The sequence below is a fragment of the Tachyglossus aculeatus genome, chromosome X1, assembly GCF_015852505.1.
Source record: "Tachyglossus aculeatus isolate mTacAcu1 chromosome X1, mTacAcu1.pri, whole genome shotgun sequence".
In the NCBI taxonomy this organism is placed as follows: Eukaryota; Metazoa; Chordata; class Mammalia; order Monotremata; family Tachyglossidae; genus Tachyglossus; species Tachyglossus aculeatus.
Window position 1 is genome coordinate 118,303,404 of NC_052101.1, and position 20,963 is coordinate 118,324,366.

The window sequence follows — 20,963 nt, forward strand, 5'->3', positions numbered from 1 at the left end:
TACTGTGGGCAGAGCACTGTACTAAGCACATGGAAAAGTATAATGGAGTTATTAATAAAAATAATAATAATAATTATGGTATTTGTTAAGCGCTTACTATGTGCCAAGCACTGTTCTAAGAGCTGGGATAGATACAGGATAATCAGGCTGATCCACGTGGCTCACAGTTTTAGTAGACGTGATCCCCGCCCACGAGGAGCTTACAGTCTACAGGGGGAGACAGACAATAAAATAAATATCAGGGGAAATAGAGTATAAAGATATGTATGTAAGAGCTGTGGGGCTGGGGTGGGTGGTGAGGGCTGGGAGGGGAAATGAGGGCTTAATCAGGAAGGGCCTCTTGAAGGACATGTGATTTTTGGAGGGTTTTGAAGGTGGAGAGAGTGGTGTTCTGTCCAATCGGAAGGAGGAGAGAGACGACTTGACACCTGTCCACATGTTTTGTTTTGTTGTTTGTCTCCCCCTTCTTGACTGTGAGCCCGTTGTTGGGTAGGAACCGTCTCTAGATGTTGCCAACTTGTCCTTCCCAAGCACTTAGAACAGTGCTCTGCACACAGTAAGTATTCAATAAATACGATTGAATGAATGAATGAATGAATGAATGAATGACGTGGTAAGGGGCCGACGGTGGGTTGGACGAGGTGGAGGTACAGAGAATAGAAAGGTCCTGAACTACTCTGAGAGTTCTCAGATTACATTACATTTATTCAATCCTATTTATTGAGGGCTTACTCTGTGCAGCGCACTGTACTAAATGCTTGGATCCGGATCATCAATCGTATTTATTGAACACTTACTATGTGCAGAGCACTGTACTAAGCGCTTGATCCGGATGATCTCCTTACTCAACTGAGGTTTCTGGGAGCTCCACCTACTGTCTGAAAAAAGTCTGGCTCTGCTCTTCTTGGTTTCAGGTCCCGGCCCCTGCGTTTAAGAGTAGTTTCAGAAGCAAAACTCAGTGATGCATCACAGATTGCGGGCTCTGAACGACGGTCCCGTCTCTCCGCCTTTTGTTCAGAATTCAGATTCGGATGTGAAAGGTACTGTTCAAAGAAAGAACAAAGGCAAATTATAAAGCCCTGCAAAGACTCGTCCCACAAAATGGCCTGCACCCCTTGTGGGTGTTTGTTTTTGTGTCTGCGCCCTTGTGTTTTTTTAATGGTATTTGTTAAGCACTTAGTGTGTGCCAGGCACTGTACTAAGTCCTGGGGTAGATAGAAGCTATTCAGGTTGAACACAGTCCATGTCCCACTTAGCCCCGAATAAAAGAAGCAGCGTGGCCTAGTGGGTAGAGCACGGGCCTGGGAGCCAGAAGGACCTGGATTCTAATCCCGGCTCCACTACTTGTCTGCTGTGTGACTTTGGGCCTTGTCTGCTGTGTGACCTCGGGCAAGTCACTTCACTTCTCTGTGCCTCAGTTACCTCATCTGTTGAATGGGAATTAAGATTGTTAGCCCCATGTGGGACAGAGACTGTGTCCAACCTGATTAGCTTGTATCTACCCCAGCACTTAATACCTGGCATATAGTAAGCACTTAACAAATACCAGAAAAAGTACCTAGTCAGGAAGAATAAAGTTTGTTACTGGCCAGTGAGGCTGCCCCTGACTTACATATCGCAATGAGTGAGGAGTCTCAGATGAAAACGCTAAAGATGGAAACAGGAAGGCTAGTTACCTAAGGAAGTCAGGGGCTCGCACAATCATCTGCCGAAAGTCTTCCAAAGAGAGTTTGCCATCATTATCTACGTCCGCTTCATCAATCACCTTTTCACACACAAGACAAACCTCCTCGGGAGTCAGTTCATTCCGGGTTAGTTTGTTCACTGTTTTCTCCAGATCGGATTTGCAGATGTAATCATCGTTGTTAAAATCTGGGACAGCCAATGGAATTAAAAAAAAAAAATCCAGGTTAGTACAATCTGTTCTTCACTATGTATTTGGGATAGAACACTGTTAGGGGATTAGGGAATAGTCCTTTGACAACACCCTGACTCCGAGGTGCCTTGTGATGTATGGCAGGAGACAAATGATACATTGGCCACTCCCCAGAATGATCAAGGCTTCTGAAATTCAATCATATTTATTGAGCGCTTACTGTGTGCAGAGCACTGTACTAAGTGCTTGGGAAGTACAAGTTGGCAAAATATAGAGACGGTCCCTACCCAACAACAGGCTCACAGTCTAGAAGGGGGAAATGATCAGAGCTCTAGGATTCATCTCCTTTAACATTTATTTCTGTTTTACTCACCATAAATTTTAAAGGCATAATAAGCCTTGAGATCCCTGGGAGCCATTTCACTCATCACCGAGAACATATCCAGAAAGTCATTCAAGGTCATGCTGCCATCTCCATCTTCAGAGAAGACCTCGGCTATCCTCTGCCGGAATGGGTTATCCTGGGACAGAGGAAGATGTGTCGGTCACACTTACCGGTTGTCCTTTTAGTGCCTCTGCTGCCTTTCGCGAAGCAACACACCTCTCCTCTGCCCTCTCTTCCACACGGCACCATTCCTTCTCCTCCTTTGTTGACTCTGTTATATTGTCCCACTCCCTTCTGTGCCTCACCGCCCTCGCACTTGGCTTTTCTCCGTGTGTTCACCCTTCCCTCGGCCCCACAGCACTTATGTACGTATCTGTAAGTAATTTTTTTATATTAACATCTGTCTTCCCCTCTAGACTGTGAGCTCGTTGTGGGCAGGGAATGTGTCTACCAACTCTGTCGTATTATACTCTCCCAAGCTGCTGCCTGGATTATCTTTGTCCAGAAACGCACTGGGCATATTACTCCCCTCCTCAAGAATCTCCAGTGGCTACCAATCAATCTGCGCATCAGGCGGAAACTCCTCACCCTGGGCTTCAAGGCTCTCCATCACCTCGCTCCCTCCTACCTCACCTCCCTTCTCTCCTTCTACAGCCCAGCCCGCACCCTCCGCTCCTCCACCGCTAATCTCCTCACCGTACCTCGTTCTCGCCTGTCCCGCCATCGACCCCCGGCCCACGTCATCCCCCGGCCCTGGAATGCCCCCAATCCCTCTGCCCCTCCGCCAAGCTAGCTCTCTTCCTCCCTTCAAGGCCCTGCTGAGAGCTCACCTCCTCCAGGAGGCCTTCCCAGACTGAGCCCCTTCCTTCCTCTCCCCCTCGTCCCCCTCTCCATCCCCCCCATTTTACCTCCTTCCCTTCCCCACAGCACCTGTATATATGTATATATGTTTGTACATATTTATTACTCTATTTATTTATTTTACTTATACATATCTATTCTATTTATTTTATTTTGTTAGTATGTTTGGTTTTGTTCTCTGTCTCCCCCTTTTAGACTGTGAGCCTACTGTTGGGTAGGGACTGTCTCTATATGTTGCCAATTTGTACTTCCCAAGCGCTTAGTACAGTGCTCTGCACATAGTAAGCGCTCAATAAATACGATTGATGATGATGATTGTCCAGTACTCTGCACAGTAAGCACTTCTTTAATATGACTGCCCCCACCAATTATTCCAGATCTTTAACTCCCTCCTGAGCCCGTTGTTGGGTAGGGATTGTCTCTGTTGCCAAATTGTACTTTCCAAGCGCTTAGTACAGTGCTATGCACACAGTAAGCGCTCAATAAATACAACTGAATGAATAAACGAATGAAGCCCCCAGGGCTCCCACCTCCCCACCTTTCACCCCTGATTTCGCTGCTGATAATTTCTTTGACACGATCAAAACCATCAGATGTCTTGCCCAAAGTCTTTTTTTTTTTTCAGTGCCCCAGTGCTTGGCACAAATGCCACCCTTGCAGCAGACCCCGGAAGTCCAGTATAAAGGAACTGACCGTGGGTTCACCTTTTTTTATGGTATCGTATTTGTTAAGCACTTACTACGTGCCAGGCACTGTGGTAAGCAGTGGGAGAAATACCAGGTAATCAGGTTGGGTACAGTCCATGTCCCACGTGGGCTCACAGTCTTAATCCCCATTTTACAGATGAGGGAACTGAGGCCCAGAGAAGTTAAGTAACTTGCCCAAGGTCATATAGCACACAAATGATGGAGCCAGGATTAGAACCCAGGTCCTCAGACGTCCAGACCCGTGCACTATCCACTAAGCCATGCTGCTCCTCATCTTCCCAACTCCCTCCCAATCCCCACATCCACACTCTCATCCTTCTCTAACATCTCTCAAGAGGACCTCGCCCACCCACATGTGAAGTAATAGTAGTAATAGTAATTTATTATGTGCTTACTGTGTGTAGAACACTGTACTAAGTGGTGGGAAATAATACATAGGTGGAAATTGAGAAACAGCATGGCCTAGTGGATAGAGCATGGCCCTGGGAGTCAGAAGGACCTGTGTTCTAATCCCTGCTCTGCCACTTGTCTGCTGTGGGACTTTGGGCAAGTCACTTCACTCTTCTGTGCTTCAGTTACCTCATCTGTGAAATGGGATTTAAGACTGTGAGCCCCATATGGGAGATGGACTGTGTCCAACCTGATTAGCTTATATCTCTCTATTTATTTTATTCTATTCTATTTATTTATTTACTATTCTACTTATACTTATTCTATTTACTATTCTATTTATTTTATTTTGTTAATATGTTTTGTTTTGTTGTCTGTCTCCCCCTTCTAGACTGTGAGCCCGCTTTGGGTAGGACTGTCTCTATATGTTGCCAACTTGTACTTCCCAAGGACTTAGTACAGTGCTCTGTACACAGTAAGTGCTCAATAAATATGATTGAATGAATGAATGAATCTTTCCCAGCACTTAGTACAGTGCCAGGGATATAGTAAGCACTTAACAAATGCCATTAAAAAAAAAAAAAGAATTAGCCATGGTCCCTGCCCCTCAAGGGGCTCACATTCTAAAAGTATAAGTGGGGAGATGAAATCATTGGCAGACACATAAGGAGAGATGAAACAAATCACTAAAACAAAATAAAGCAAATACACAAAATAAAAAGAAAGCTCAGTAGGGTGCTGTGATTAGAGAAGTTAACTGACTTGCCCAAGGTTACAGAGTAGACAAGTGGCCAAGTCAGGATTAGAGCCCAGGTCCTTCTGATTCCCAGGCCCATGCCCCTAGCCACTAGGCAACACTGCTTCTGACTTTGCATGGCCTAATGGCTAGAGCACAGGCCTGGGAGTTAGAAGAACCTGGGTTCTCTGTGCCTCAGGAACCCCATCTGTAAAATGGGGCTTAAGACTGTGAGCCCCATGTGGGGCAGGGACTGTGTCCAACTTGATTAGCTTTTATCTACCCCAGTACTTTGTACAGGGCCTGGCACATAATAAGCGCTTAACAAATTCCATAACAAAACCAACTTTGACCTTAACTTTGGAGCTTGGTTCCTTGGGAAACCAGATGGCTTTTATCTGTTAGACTCGGGACAATTAGCCCAGAGGGAATGATTCATCTAGGGTGGGTGAAAGTGAAACCCAGGACCTCACACGGGGGTGATCTTCCTCAGGGGGTACCTTCAGCTCTGGCATGCTCCTGATAAGTTCATACGGGAGCTTCACGTCTGGTTTGTTGGTGTAATCCAGGGGGACCAGTTGAGGAGCTAGATCTTGGTATCTGTAAAATAGCCTAGGATTAGAAGGAAAGATCTCTTTAGGCCTCAAAAACCAGGCATTTTTCTGGATTTTACGTTACACACCTCAAGGCAACAGCTAAGGGTGAACTTTCTTTAGATGTGTGTGGGACTGAGTGAGAAAAAAGCATAATCATGGAGAGACAAATTGTTTTGAAACTCATCCCCAAAACAGTTCTGGACTGATTTAATTAAAATCAGTAGGAAAGGGCTTGTATCCGAGCTAAAAGCTTACTTTCCAATTTTCCAGTTCTCATCATTCAGTAAAGAGCATTCCAGGTATTTGGGGAATGGGGGAGAAGGGAATAGACAGAACTTTGAGTCAAACCAAACACTGCAAATATCTTGTTTAGGGCAGAAAATGCATCAGGAAATCAGGTTAGAGGAGAACATTCTGCCGATAAGCACCAGTAGCCTCCATCAGCCATCCCATTATTCTTGGAAGGGGGGAAAAAAAACCATAGATGAGGTAGGAGGAAGTTGGGCCGACTTTTGTATGTTAGAATAATGATGATGTATCATTTTATTGTCGGAGTGCCTCAGTGTGGGATTAGACTGTAAACCCCACATGGGGCAGGGACCGTGTCCGACCTGATCGCCTAGTATCTATCCCAGCGATTAGTAGAGTGGTTGGCACAGAGTAAGTAATAATAATAATAATAATAACAATAATAATAATAATAATAATAATGTTGATGGCATTTGTTAAGCGCCTACTATGTGCCGAGCAGTAAGTGCTAAACAAATACCCCAGGTGTTATTACCTACTGCAGAACATACCAACTGAGAGAGTCTAATAACTCTGGGATCTTTTCTCAGCCTGGCACTGATCTGGCCAGAGGAACTCTAAGCAATTTGCTTAATATTTAAGTACCTTGTTTTCCTTAAAATGAATAATAATAATAATGATAATGTTGGTATTTGTTAAGCGCTTACTATGTACCAAGCACTGTTCTAAGCACCTGGGGAGATAATACAAGGTAATCAGGTTGTCCCATATGGGGCTCACAGTTTTAATCCTCATTTTACAGATGAGGAAACTGAGGCCTAGAGAAGTGAAGTGACTTGCCCAAGGTCACACAGCAGACAAGTGGCAGAGCTGGCATTAGAACCCATGACCTCTGACTCCCAAGCCCGGGCTCTTTCCACTGAGCCACACTGCTTTTCCTCGTAATATTCTAGAGCTGGAGAGAACCAGCATGGCCTAATGGCAAGATCCTGGATTTGGGAGTCAGGGGACCTGGATTCTAATCCTGGATCTGCCACTGGCCTGCTGGGTGATCTTGGGCAAGTCACTTCACTTCTCCGTGCCTCAGTTACCACATCTGTAAAACGGGGATTCAATATCTGTTCTCCCTCCTTCTTGGACTGTGAGCCCCATGTGGGACAGGGACTGTGTCCAACTTGATTATCTTGTATCTAACCTAGAGCTTAGTACAGTGCTTGGCAAATAGTAAGTGCCAAATAAGTACTGTGTTTTTAAAAAATAAGGTCATCTGGCCCAGCCCACTGCCTTCAGATTGGTTGAATGAGAAGTATAATGCCATTCTCCAAAGCACATGAGAAGGCAAATCCTTTTCTTGGGCCTTTATGGTGACAGAGGTGTTCCTACAATGAAATGTAACTTTCTCACAACTTCGTAAGACCTCTGGATTGTAAGCGCCTTGTGGGCAGGGATCATATCTACCAACTATTTTACTAGACTTTCTGCACACAATAGAGTGGTCTGCACACAGTAAGCAGCTTAATAAATACCAGTGATTAATTGATTGATTGACTGAAGAACTCTTCTGGTGGTACTGTTAGCAGGTAAGTCCCTCGTGGGCAGGGATTGTCTCTATTGCTGTATTGTACTTTCCAAGCCCTTAATACAGTGCTCCACACACAGTAAGCGCTCAATAAATATGATTGAATGAATGAATAATACTTGGTACGCTTGCCAAAATATGCTTCTTTTAAAAAAACCATAGTTTCTTATTCAAAAAGGAATGAAAAGTGTGAGTGGTACTATGCTGATTTTCACCCAAGTCAGGAAAGACATCTATAATATGTCTTTAAATGTGATTCTGACATTTTCCTTTGTGCTTTGCTTTCCTTAGGAGCAGAAGCCCAATGACCTTATTCAAAGGTGTCATCTTCAAAAGTGCTAGGAAACAATAGGATGGAATTTTCAAAAGGATTTCCTATCAATAATAGATGCCTTATTCTTGGTCCAATTATGGTCTTGGCCTCTGTTCCCCACATGAAAGCACTCATTGGCTTAGGTTTCATTTATTACAGACTTTCACTTGATTTGTGGTTTGTGCTACTCAGCGTCCTTAGGCAGAGAACAAAATCGAAATACAGCTTTGAATCCTTCTAAGAAAAGGCAAGTTATGTAGGAAATTAACCATATTATTTGTCCTCTTAGTTCTCAGTAGATGGATAGTTCTCTAACTGTCCCCAAGAAAACATTATAATATTTAAAAGAGCCTTCTAACGTGTCTGTATATCTAGTATTTTTTTTGCCAATGTCACATCAGAGGATAGTGCTGAAAATGAAGGATACCTAAAGAGCTGTTATATAGCATCACAATTCACCCAAGTTTAAAATAGTGCCCTGATTGAGGGACCCCATATTAATATACCTAAGGTATCTAGCCGATAAGGTACTGTTAATAAAGTTACCTTACTGTTAGTAATAAAAATGGCACTGGTAAACAAATGCTGAACTGCATGCATAAAACCTTACGGAATACCTGTGTCTTTGAAAAGTCATCCCCTGAAACATGGCACCCTCGATCTCAAATTGAACTTTATAGTCTTGATTCTTTAAAATCTTTGAAGTGAAAACTGATAGTCTTCCTGACACACTGAAGAAGTTGGGAACTCTAGCTATTTTCCAGTAAATTCAGCCTAAACTCTCTTTGACTGGAAAAAAAACCCATAATATTGTTCTGATAGGGGAAAGAATACAGATTTACCTTAGAATTTCTTTTCTTGTAAAGAAAGTACAATCCTGCAAAACATGGACAGATATATTTAAAAACAAATAATAAGTATCTGCTTCCAATTTCCAAAGTCTACTTACTGCTCTTTAAAAGTTAAGGAGAGTTTCTTCTTACAACCAAAAACCATTTCATTTGGGGGATGTAAACCAGCTCTTGGTTATTCCTCTTAGTGCCAATAAAGAAAGTTACAAATAAAAAACAAAGCCAAACCCCCAAGGCAAACCTCTTTTTGTTCCAATAAAAACTCTAACCAGTTTTTCCTCTCCATCTGGTTGTTCTTACCTGGTATGCATCAAGCTGCTCAGGAGTAAAAACGGTTTGTTTGTTGCCCATTTCTGAATTCTGATTCTACCCCTCTGATACGTTCCTCCTTCATAAACTTAAGTTTTCAGAAATAGTGGATGGTAAGAAAGAAATAGCAATGTACACAAGGTTAGGTACTGGGGCAGATCGGTTAATCTATCCTCTCTGCCGTCAAGGATTTCAGAATCATAATAGCAGCATTTCATCAAATCTTTAGACTGGCTACATAGGGCTCACATCCAGCATCATTCACTTGTCTCCTCTAAATTCAAACGAGACTCACATTACAGTAGCAACCAGAGTTGCTTCTTTTTCTAATCCCGCCTCCAAATTAGACAAGAATGACAAGAGGAACAGCGTGGCTCAGTGGAAAGAGCACGGGCTTGGGAGTCAGAAGTCATGGGTTCTAATCCTGGCTCTGCCACTTGTCAGCTGTGTGACTTTGGGCAAGTCACTTAACATCTCTGTGCCTCAGTTCCCTCATCTGTAAAATGGGGATTAAGACTGAGCCCCACGTGGGACAACCTGATCACCTTGTATCTATCCCGGGGCTCAGAACAGTGCTTGGCACATAGTAAGCGCTTAACAAATACCATCATTATTATTATTATTAGATTGTGAGGAGGGAGGGGAATTCACCTGCTGACTAGAACGGACTATGAACCATGATTTTCTCAAACAGGGGTCAATCAATCAATCGGTGGTATTTATTGAGCGCTTACTGTGTGCACAGCACTGTGCTAAGCACTTGGGAAAATGCCACACAACAGAGTTGGTAGATACATTCCCTGCCCACAATGAGCTTACAGTCTAGATGGTCAATTGAGCGCAGGGTTTGTGGAGACTGGAACTGTTAGGTGAGTTTGTTAGTGGAGTGTCAGCTCCGTCTAAGAGAAGCAGCGTGGCTCAATGAAAAGAGCACAGGCTTTGGAGTCAGAGGTCATGGGTTCAAATCCCAGCTCTGACAATTGTCAGCTGTGTGACTTTGGGCAAGTCACTTAACTTCTCTGTGCCTCAGTTACCTCATCTGTAAAATGGGGATTAAGACTGTGAGCCCCACATGGGACAACCTGATCACCTTGTATCCTCCCCAGCGCTTAGAACAGTGCTTTGCACATAGTAAGTACTTAATAAATGCCATCATTATTATTATTATTATCTAACCTTCCCTTAGACCCCATGACCACCTTACCATCTTGTGCCATCAGGAGCCAGCTCCCTCCCCACATGGCAGAGACTTTCCTGAAGAGAACCTGATCAAGTCTAAAATGAGTAAAATAAAAAGAAAATGTTTCAGTGCCATCACTCTCCCCTTCTCAAAAGCATCAATCAATCAATGGTATTTTTGGAGCGCTTACTGTGTGCAAAGCACTGTACTAAGCGCTTGGGAGAGCACAATTTAAAAGAGTCGGTAGACACGTTCCCTGCCCACAATGAGCTTACAGTCTATAGAAAGTATAGCTATTTGTTGTCATCTGGGGGTAGAGAGAAGCTGGAGGGGTGGTGGGGGGGGGGGGGGGGGGGGGGGGGGGGGTGTGTGTGTGTGTGTGTGTGTGTGTGTGTGTGTGTGTGTGTGTGTGTGTGTGTGTGTGTGTGTGTGTGTGTGTGTGTGTGTGTGTGTGTGTTTTAATGGTACTTGTAAAGCACTTACTATGTGCCTCAAAACTGCACTAAGCACTGCGGTAGATACAAGATCATCAGGTCAGAAACAGTCCCTGCTCCACATGGGGCTCACAGTTTAAGTAGAAGGGAGAACAGGTGTTGAATCCGCATTTTACAGATGAGGAAACCAAAGCATGGAGGAATTAAATGATTTGCCCAAGGTTACAAAGCAGCCAAGTGGCAGAGCTGGGTTTAGAACCCGGGTCGTACAATTTCCAGACCAGTGCTCTTTCCATTAGGCCAGGAGGTTTCTTAAGACCTCATCACCACCACCCTTCCACACCCCCGACGGGAAGACTTCCTCAAGGCTGAGGAGGCAACCCTCCCCTTCCAAAGCACTCAATCTCCTTGCCCCACCTACCTTACCTCGCTACTCTCCTGTTCAGGGCAAAACTGACTCCATTTTTGTGCAAAGCAAAACCGACTCCATCCTGTGCAAGGCCACACATCTGCCTCGTGCACAGGACCTGGCCTCTTGTGCTAGGTCACAGGAGCGGAAAACGGCTGTCTAACGGATGACAGAAAACAGGGATTCACCAACGGAAAACAGCTGTCCACTCGATGTCAAAAAACAGGAGCTTGTGATTAGGTGCACACCCCCCTACACACCTCTGTTGCTAATTGGCTATGTAATCCAATAAAAACCAGGCAGTGGAGGTGGGGCAGGGCTGTTTGTCACTCGTACCCCATTGGGGTGAACGGGCAGACAGCCACTTTCCTTCCTTTTCTGCTCTTCAGCTCACCTCTCAAGAGTCCATTCTTATTTAACCCCACCAGGGTAACGCGACACCTGCTCCGCCCCTCTCGGACCAACGGATGGAGGTGACTGTGATGGCGGCAGCAGATCTGGATCACCACCAAGGTCGCTGGGCGACTAAAGAATTAGTCAAACAGCATGTGACTATTGAAAGTTTTAAAAAAGTTTTACTGGTAAGGCCGAAGACTGAATGGGGGTAACGCACCCAGCGGGCTCTTTTCCTTAAGGGAAAAGGAGCCAAGGGCCCGATTTAACGAACTTATAAACTGCCGTTGCTGATCACAATGATTGGTACAGATTTGAAAGCAGTGGGGACTGGATTGGTGCAGGTTTGGTGCAGAGCTGGGCGGAGTCTATCTCCTTATGAGGTTTCGTTCCCGGGACCCAGCTGCAGGGTCTAAGGCCCATACCAACTATGGCAACAGGACCGCGTACGTTCAAACAATTTCTGCGACCTTTCCATGGTGAATGGGGCCCCATCAGCGGGACAAGATAGCCACAACACTCCTACTACAACTACAGCTGGCCCACTTTGCTCTAACGCCAACCCTGTCCCTCAATCTTGTCTATCTCGCCGCTGAGTCCTCTCGCCCGGAAAGCCCTCCCTCCTCAAATCTGACAGCCAATTACTCTCCCCCAGCCCCAACCGCCGCCTTCAACGCCTTACTGAAGGCACAGTTCCTCCACGAGGCCTTCCCTAAGGCCCCATTTCCGCTTCTCCCACTCCCTTCTGTGCCTCACCGCCCTCGCACTTGGCTTTTCTCCGTGTATTCACCCTTCCCTCGGCCCCACAGCACTTATGTACGTATCTGTAAGTAATTTTTTTATATTAACATCTGTCTTCCCCTCTAGACTGTGAGCTCGTTGTGGGCAGGGAATGTGTCTACCAACTCTGTCGTATTATACTCTCCCAAGCTGCTGCCTGGATTATCTTTGTCCAGAAACGCACTGGGCATATTACTCCCCTCCTCAAAAATCTCCAGTGGCTACCAATCAATCTGCGCATCAGGCAGAAACTCCTCACCCTGGGCTTCAAGGCTCTCCATCACCTCGCTCCCTCCTACCTCACCTCCCTTCTCTCCTTCTACAGCCCAGCCCGCACCCTCCGCTCCTCCGCCGCTAATCTCCTCACCGTACCTCGTTCTCGCCTGTCCCGCCATCGACCCCCGGCCCACGTCATCCCCCGGCCCTGGAATGCCCCCAATCCCTCTGCCCCTCCGCCAAGCTAGCTCTCTTCCTCCCTTCAAGGCCCTGCTGAGAGCTCACCTCCTCCAGGAGGCCTTCCCAGACTGAGCCCCTTCCTTCCTCTCCCCCTCGTCCCCCTCTCCATCCCCCCCATTTTACCTCCTTCCCTTCCCCACAGCACCTGTATATATGTATATATGTTTGTACATATTTATTACTCTATTTATTTTACTTATACATATCTATTCTATTTATTTTATTTTGTTAGTATGTTTGGTTTTGTTCTCTGTCTCCCCCTTTTAGACTGTGAGCCTACTGTTGGGTAGGGACTGTCTCTATATGTTGCCAATTTGTACTTCCCAAGCGCTTAGTACAGTGCTCTGCACATAGTAAGCGCTCAATAAATACGATTGATGATGATGAAGCGCTTAGTACAGTGAGGTGTATAGAGCTATAATTCTACTTATTCTGATGGTATTGACGCCTGTCTACTTGTTTGGTTTTGTTGTCTGTCTCCCCCCTTCTTAACTGTGAGCCCGTTGTTGGGTAGGGATTGTCCCTAGCTGTTGCCGAACTGTACTTCCCAAGCGCTTAGTACAGTGCTCTAAAAACAGGAAGCGCTCAATAAATACGACTGAATGAATGCTCTGCACACATTGAAGGGCTCAGGAAAGATGACTGAGTGATTTTCACTTCCTCACGGCTGAGGAGGCGGGGCAGGCGCGTCGTCCCCATTGGCGGGGAGCTGCATCATCACTTTGGCGCATAAAGGAGGAAATGGAGGAGGGGAGGGGGGGGAGTCTCGAGGCCGGAAGTGAAGGCCGAAGGCAATGGAGTACGAGCAAATTCAAAAGGGGCCGCTGAAACTGAAGGGGGTCTCCGAGCTCGGTGTGAAGAAGCGGTGAGTCGCGGGGTCCCCGGTCCAAACAGGAGGAGCGTTCCGCCCGAATCGGAGCCGAAAGCCTCTGGTTATTTGAGCCTGTTGGACCTAGGTTTCTCTTAGCCTCCTCATCTAAAGTAATAATAATAATAATAAAGATGGTATTTGTTAAGCACTTACTATGTCAGGCACTCTTCTAGGCGCTGGGGGAGATCCAAGCTAATCAGGTTGGCCCACGGTGGGGGGGGTCAGTCTTAACCCCCATTTTTACAGCTGAGGGAACTGAGGCCCAGTGAAGTGACTTGCCCAAAATCAGACAAGTGGCGGGGGTGGGATTAGAACCCACGCCCTCCGACTCCCAAGCCCGTGCTCTTCCCGCCGAGCCACGCAGTACCTGCGGTGGGGGCCCTCTTAAAAGTGCTTCGCACACAGTGAGCGCTTGACAAATCCTATTATTATTATTATTGTTGCTGTTGTTATTATTAAAGATCCCGGGAAAACACTTCTGACACCTACCCTTCAGGAAGAAGAAAAAGGACAAGGATAAGAGCCAGATCCTGGAGCAGATGGTGTTGAGTAAGAAGAACGAAGAGGAGAAGAAAAGGGGACTGGATAAACGCACGCAGGCTCAGATTGCATATGAAAAAATGCAAGAGAAGAGGGTGAGTATTATAAATAAATATGGTACTCAGGGCTTAGAACAGTGCTTGGCACACAGTGAGCGCTTAACAAATACCATTATTATTATTATTAAGCACTTACTGTGTGCCAAGCACTGTTCTAAGCACCGGAGTGGATACAGAGTAATCAGGTCGTCCCCACGTGGGGCTCAGTTTTAATCCCCGTTTTTACTGATGAGGGACCTGAGGCACAGAGAAGGGAAGTGGCTTGCCCAAAGTCACACAGCAGACAAGTGGAGGAATAGGGATTAGAACCCATGTCTTCTGACTCCCAAGCCCGGGCTCTTTCTACTAAACCGCTTGGCTTCTCTATATAATCCACCTCTCTATAAAGATCTTTCCTTTGCACTGTAGGATTCACCCCCGAGGCTGGGAGGAGGGCACTTCAGTTTGTTTGCGACTGCTGTTTTCTTGGCTAACTTGGGTTAATAACAAGTGATGCCTAGCTAACAGTGACTCAAATTGGTCCCTGAAATGCAGCTTCCCGAGGAGTCTTTATAATGGGTTTGCTCAGAGGATTGTTTTCATTCTCTTTAGCAAATGGAAAGAATATTAAAGAAAGCTTCCAAGACCCACAAACAGAGAGTGGAGGTAAGATCCCGGCGTTGCTGAGACGTGTTGCAAATGGGTAGTTTTAAAACTTTTTTTATCATGCAAATGAATGGCTTATACCTTGGGCCTTTAAAGTGTGTAGAAAGTATTACAAATGCCTTGATTGGGTGATCGGAAAGAGTAAATTCTGGAGGTTATTTCAAACTAAAGGTAGAGAAGTGTGTTAAAGATGAGAGAACATGGTGACGGTGACATCCATTGTTATGTAATTGTCTACCAAGGTACTGCAAAACCGAGGAGAGCATAGAAGCAGCACCTGATTTCTTTAGCATTTAGCTCTATCAATTCAACAAATGAATGTGGAATAAATCTGATCTTGTGCATTGTGAAAGTTTGGTAGTGAAAAATAACTTGAATATAAAAGGAATTTACCTTGTTTGGCTTTGTGGAAAAATGTTATAAGTGCTAAAGCCTTCATGCACAAAGTGTGAACATGGCACAGTTGTACAGTCTTTTCTTTTGGAGATGTTTTTTAAACAATGTATCATTTTCTTCTCCCTTCTCTTTCTAGGACTTCAACAGACATTTAGATACACTCACTGAACATTATGACATTCCTAAAGTCAGCTGGACAAAATAAACTTTTTCATTATCTTGAATGGAGTAACATTTCATGAGTGCGGTGGTGTCTATTTTCCCGTTGACATTCTGTAAATGTATTTTTAAATAAGTACTTGTGCTTTTTTTAGCAAGACATCCCTTTTTCTAAAGCCATACTAGTAATGACAAATGCAGCGTAGCCCTTGGTGTTATCCTTGATTCCTCTGTCATTCAACCCATGACTAAATCCTGTAGGTTTGACCTTCATAACATCACTAAAATCCGCCCTTTCCTCTCAATCCAAACTGCTACCATGTTAATCCAAGCACTACTCCTAACCCACCTTGATTGCTGTATCAGCCTCTTTGCTGACCTCCCGGCCTCCTGTCTCTCCCAACTCCTGTCCCTACTTCACTCTGCTGCCCGGATTATTTTTCTACAAGAAACATTCAGGCCATGTTTCCCCACTCCTGAAGAACCTCCAGTGATTGCCCATTCACCCCCACATCAAGCAGAAACTCCATACCATTACCTTTAAAGCACTCAATCACCTTGCCCACTCCTACCTTATCTCCCTGATCACCTACCACCTCTACTACCAACCTATTCACCATACCTCAATCTCGGCTATCTCACCACAGATCCCTTGTTCACATTCTGCTCCTTGACTGCAACTCCCTCTCCCTATATATCCTACAGACCACTACACCTTCAAAGCCTTATTAAAATCACATCTCTTCTTAAAGGCCTTCCCCTGACAAACCCTCATTTCCTCTTCTCCCACTCCCTTCTGGATCACCCTTGCAATTGGATTTACACCCTTTACTCATCCCACCTTCAATCCTACAGCACGTGTATGTTTCCATAATTTATTTGTATTAATGTCTATCTCCCCCTCTAGACTGTGAGCTCACCGTGGGCAGGGAATGTGTCTACCAACTCTGGTATATCGTACTCACCCAAGCCCTGAGTACAATGCTATGCACACAGTAAGCACTCAATAAATATGAGTGATCAATCTCAAGAGCTTACTCCAGTACTCTGCACACAGTAAATGCTCAATAAATCCCGCTGATTCCCTCCCACTACCGAGGTCTCCTATTCTGGACCTGCTCTGGGTTGCAGGGATGAAACTTGCTGAGCACTTTCAGACCCTCTCCACTACAGCCAAGCAAAGCAACTGGTAAGTTCTGCTTCCCCTCCTTTAACTGAGGGCTCCTGCTCCTGACGTTCAGCTGGGCCACGGGGATATAAAATGCTGCTCTGCAACAGCCACGATGCCTCCTTGGGCACCAGTTCTCTGCACCACTGAGAAGACTCCATCCCGTCCTGCCTTCCACCTTGGTGGGAAAGAGAACAGCACCTGCAATATGAAGCTTCCATAAAACCTTGGGAAGACTGATGTCTACTATAGTGATCCTGTGGCTACAGGTGTGCCCTGGACTCTGAGCTAGAAGGAGCCTGAAATTCTGCTCTTTGGGCCACAGCACCCTACAGATTTTTGTTTTTATTTTGTGGGTGTGTGTCCTTGTCTTTTGCCTTTAGTGTTTCATTATCCCTGATACGTATGTCACCAGTTCCCTCTCCCCCACTTACATTAGACTGTGAGAACATAACTATGGCGTGGGCATACCTGCCTCTCTACCTCACAGCGTTTTGGGAAGGACACTGTCAGGAAATCCTCTGGAATCTGGAGGCAGTGGCTTTTTAGGAGAGATTTGTAGGAAGGAGAGGTGTGGGAGGGGGAGGAAGGGAGTTCCAGGCAAGGAGAAGGCTGTGTGCAATGGACTGGAGATGAGAGATAGTTGAAAGTGAAGAACATTATCAACTGAGCTTGGGAGGAAAAACGAGTGAACTGGAGATGAAGGTAGAAGCAGCGTGGCCTAGTGGATAAAGTGCGGGCCTGGGAGTCATTAGGACCTGGGTTCTAATCCTGATTCTGCCACTTGTCTGCTGTGAGATCTTGGGCGAGTCACTTCACTTCTCTGTACCTCAGTTCCCTCATCTGGAAAATGGGGATTGAGACTGAGCCCCACGTGGGACATGGGACTGTGTCCGACCCGATTTGTTTGTGTCCGGCCCAGCGCTTAGTACGGTGCCTTGGCACATAGTAAGCGCTTAACAAATACCATTTAAAAATACATATGGGTGATCACAGGATGCCTGGAATTCAATCGCAATTATTGAGCGCATAGTGTGCAGAGCACTGTACTAAGCGCTTGGAAAGTACAATTCAGCAACAAAACTGCAGCTGGCAGAGCTGCCCCCAGGACCTCTTGTAAAGGTTCGCCTTGTTCTCGTTCTCGCCTGTCCCACCATCGACCCCTGGCCCACGTCATCCCCCGGGCCTGGAATGCCCTCCCTCTGCCCATCTGCCAAGCTAGCTCTCTTTCTCCGTTCAAGACCCTACTGAGAGCTCACCTCCTCCAGGAGGCCTTCCCAGACTGAGTCCCTTCCTTCCTCTTCCCCAACTCCATCCCCTCATCTTACCTCCTTCCCTTCCCCACAGCACCTGTATATATGTATATATGTTTGTACATATTTGTTACTCTATTTATTGTACTTGTACATATCTATTCTATTTATTTTATTTTGTTAGTATGTTTGGTTTTGTTCTCTGTCTCCCCTTTTAGACTGTGAGCCCACTGTTGGGTAGGGACTGTCTCTATATGTTGCCAACTTGTACTTCCCAAGCGCTTAGTACAGTGCTCTGCACACAGTAAGCGCTCAATAAATACGATTGATGATAACAAAGCGGCTGACTCGATGGAAGGAGCCCAGGCTTGGGAGTCGGAGGTCGTGGGTTCTAATCCCGACTCCTCCACTTGTCAGCTGTGTGACTTTGGGCAAGTCACTTCACTTCTCTGTGCCTCAGTCCCTCATCTGTAAAATGGAGGTGAAGACTGGGAGCCCCCCGTGGGACAACCTGATCACCTTGTATCCGTCCGCCCCCCCCCCCCCCCCCCCCGGCGCCTAGAACAGTGCTTCGTACATAGTAAGCGCTTAACAAATGTCATCATTATTATTCTCTGTGCCTCAGTTCCCTCATCTGTAAAATGGGGGTGAAGACTGGGAGCCCCCCGTGGGACAACCTGATCACCCTGTATCCCCCCCCCACCCCCGGCGCCTAGAACAGTGCTTCTCACATAGTAAGTGCTTAACAAATGTCATCATTATTATTCTCTGTGCCTCAGTTCCCTCATCTGTAAAATGGGGGGTGAAGACTGGGAGCCCCCCGTGGGACAACCTGATCACCCTGTATCCCCCCCCACCCCGGCGCCTAGAACAGTGCTTCTCACATAGTAAGCGCTTAACAAATGTCATCATTATTATTCTCTGTGCCTCAGTTCCCTCATCTGTAAAATGGGGGGTGAAGACTGGGAGCCCCCCGTGGGACAACCTGATCACCCTGTATCCCCCCCCCACCCCGGCGCCTAGAACAGTGCTTCTCACATAGTAAGCGCTTAACAAATGTCATCATTATTATTCTCTGTGCCTCAGTTCCCTCATCTGTAAAATGGGGGGTGAAGACTGGGAGCCCCCCGTGGGACAACCTGATCACCCTGTATCCCCCACCCCCACCCCGGCGCCTAGAACAGTGCTTCTCACATAGTAAGCACTTAACAAATGTCATCATTATTCTCTGTGCCTCAGTTCCCTCATCTGTAAAATAGGGGGTGAAGACTGGGAGCCCCCCGTGGGACAACCTGATCACCCTGTATTCCCCCCCCCCCCGGCGCCTAGAACAGTGCTTCTCACATAGTAAGCGCTTAACAAATGTCATCATTATTATTCTCTGTGCCTCAGTTCCCTCATCTGTAAAATAGGGGGTGAAGACTGGGAGCCCCCCGTGGGACAACCTGATCACCCTGTATCCCCCCCCCCCCCCCCCGGCGCCTAGAACAGTGCTTCGTACATAGTAAGCGCTTAACAAATGTCATCATTATTATTCTCTGTGCCTCAGTTCCCTCATCTGTAAAATGGGGGTGAAGACTGGGAGCCCCCCGTGGGACAACCTGATCACCCTGTATCCCCCCCCCACCCCCGGCGCCTAGAACAGTGCTTCTCACATAGTAAGTGCTTAACAAATGTCATCATTATTATTCTCTGTGCCTCAGTTCCCTCATCTGTAAAATGGGGGGTGAAGACTGGGAGCCCCCCGTGGGACAACCTGATCACCCTGTATCCCCCCCCACCCCGGCGCCTAGAACAGTGCTTCTCACATAGTAAGCGCTTAACAAATGTCATCATTATTATTCTCTGTGCCTCAGTTCCCTCATCTGTAAAATGGGGGGGTGAAGACTGGGAGCCCCCCGTGGGACAACCTGATCACCCTGTATCCCCCCCCCACCCCGGCGCCTAGAACAGTGCTTCTCACATAGTAAGCGCTTAACAAATGTCATCATTATTATTCTCTGTGCCTCAGTTCCCTCATCTGTAAAATGGGGGGTGAAGACTGGGAGCCCCCCGTGGGACAACCTGATCACCCTGTATCCCCCACCCCCACCCCGGCGCCTAGAACAGTGCTTCTCACATAGTAAGCACTTAACAAATGTCATCATTATTCTCTGTGCCTCAGTTCCCTCATCTGTAAAATAGGGGGTGAAGACTGGGAGCCCCCCGTGGGACAACCTGATCACCCTGTATTTCCCCCCCCCGGCGCCTAGAACAGTGCTTCTCACATAGTAAGCGCTTAACAAATGTCATCATTATTATTCTCTGTGCCTCAGTTCCCTCATCTGTAAAATAGGGGGTGAAGACTGGGAGCCCCCCGTGGGACAACCTGATCACCCTGTATCCCCCCCCCCCCCCGGCGCCTAGAACAGTGCTTCGCACATAGTAAGCGCTTAACAAATGTCATCATTATTATTCTCTGTGCCTCAGTTCCCTCATCTGTAAAATGGGGGTGAAGACTGAGCCCCACTTGGGACAACCTGATCATCTTGTATTCCCCCCCCCCCCCGGCGCCTAGAACAGTGCTTCTCACATAGTAAGCGCTTAACAAATGTCATCATTATTATTCTCTGTGCCTCAGTTCCCTCATCTGTAAAATGGGGGTGAAGACTGAGCCCCACTTGGGACAACCTGATCATCTTGTATTCCCCCCCACCCCCGGCGCCTAGAACAGTGCTTCGCACATAGCGCTTAATAAATGTCACCATTATTATTCTCTGTGCCTCAGTTCCCTCATCTGTAAAATGGGGGTGAAGACTGAGCCCCACTTGGGACAACCTGATCACCTTGTATCCCCCCCCCACCCCCGGCGCCTAGAACAGTGCTTCGTACATAATAAGCGCTTAACAAATGTCATCATTATTATTCTCTGTGCCTCAGTTCCCTCATCTGTAAAATGGGGGTGAAGACTGAGCCCCACTTGGGACAACCTGATCACCTTGTATCCCCCCCCACCCCCGGCGCCTAGAACAGTGCTTCGTACATAGTAAGCGCTTAACAAATGTCATCATTATTATTCTCTGTGCCTCAGTTCCCTCATCTGTAAAATGGGGGTGAAGACTGAGCCCCACTTGGGACAACCTGATCACCTTGTATTCCCCCCCCCCCAGCGCTTAGAACAGTGCTTCGCACACAGTAAGCGCTTAACAAATACCATCATCATTATTATCATAGGCTCAGACCTGCTCCACGAAAGGCAGACGCACTTCCTTCGGTTACTAACGAACGGATTGAAAAAGGAACCGCTTCCGGGTTAGGGGTCGGGCGAGGGAGGAAAGGGGAGGGGCTCGGGGGGGCGATGACGTCATGTATCGGAACGCGCCTGCGCC

The 20,963-nt window shown here is 46.7% G+C and overlaps 2 protein-coding genes across 2 annotated transcripts; one reads left to right on the top strand and one right to left on the bottom strand.

The window, feature by feature from the left end:
• Positions 1–763: 763 nt before the first annotated feature.
• CIB3 (calcium and integrin binding family member 3) lies at positions 764–20,942 on the bottom strand. The gene is made up of 7 exons (XM_038771800.1): positions 20,922–20,942; positions 20,817–20,843; positions 8,535–8,569; positions 5,456–5,567; positions 2,250–2,397; positions 1,677–1,872; positions 764–1,043 (listed from the first exon to the last, which is right to left on the bottom strand). Exons 1-7 carry the CDS (start codon positions 20,940–20,942, stop codon positions 1,022–1,024), a joined length of 561 nt encoding a protein of 186 aa, XP_038627728.1. The 3' UTR covers positions 764–1,021.
• FAM32A (family with sequence similarity 32 member A) lies at positions 13,246–15,239 on the top strand. Its single transcript, XM_038772576.1, has 4 exons — positions 13,246–13,369; positions 13,872–14,010; positions 14,566–14,619; positions 15,152–15,239. The coding sequence occupies exons 1-4, from the start codon at positions 13,299–13,301 to the stop codon at positions 15,218–15,220; spliced, it is 333 nt and encodes a 110-aa protein (XP_038628504.1). The 5' UTR covers positions 13,246–13,298; the 3' UTR covers positions 15,221–15,239.
• Positions 20,943–20,963: the final 21 nt, after the last annotated feature.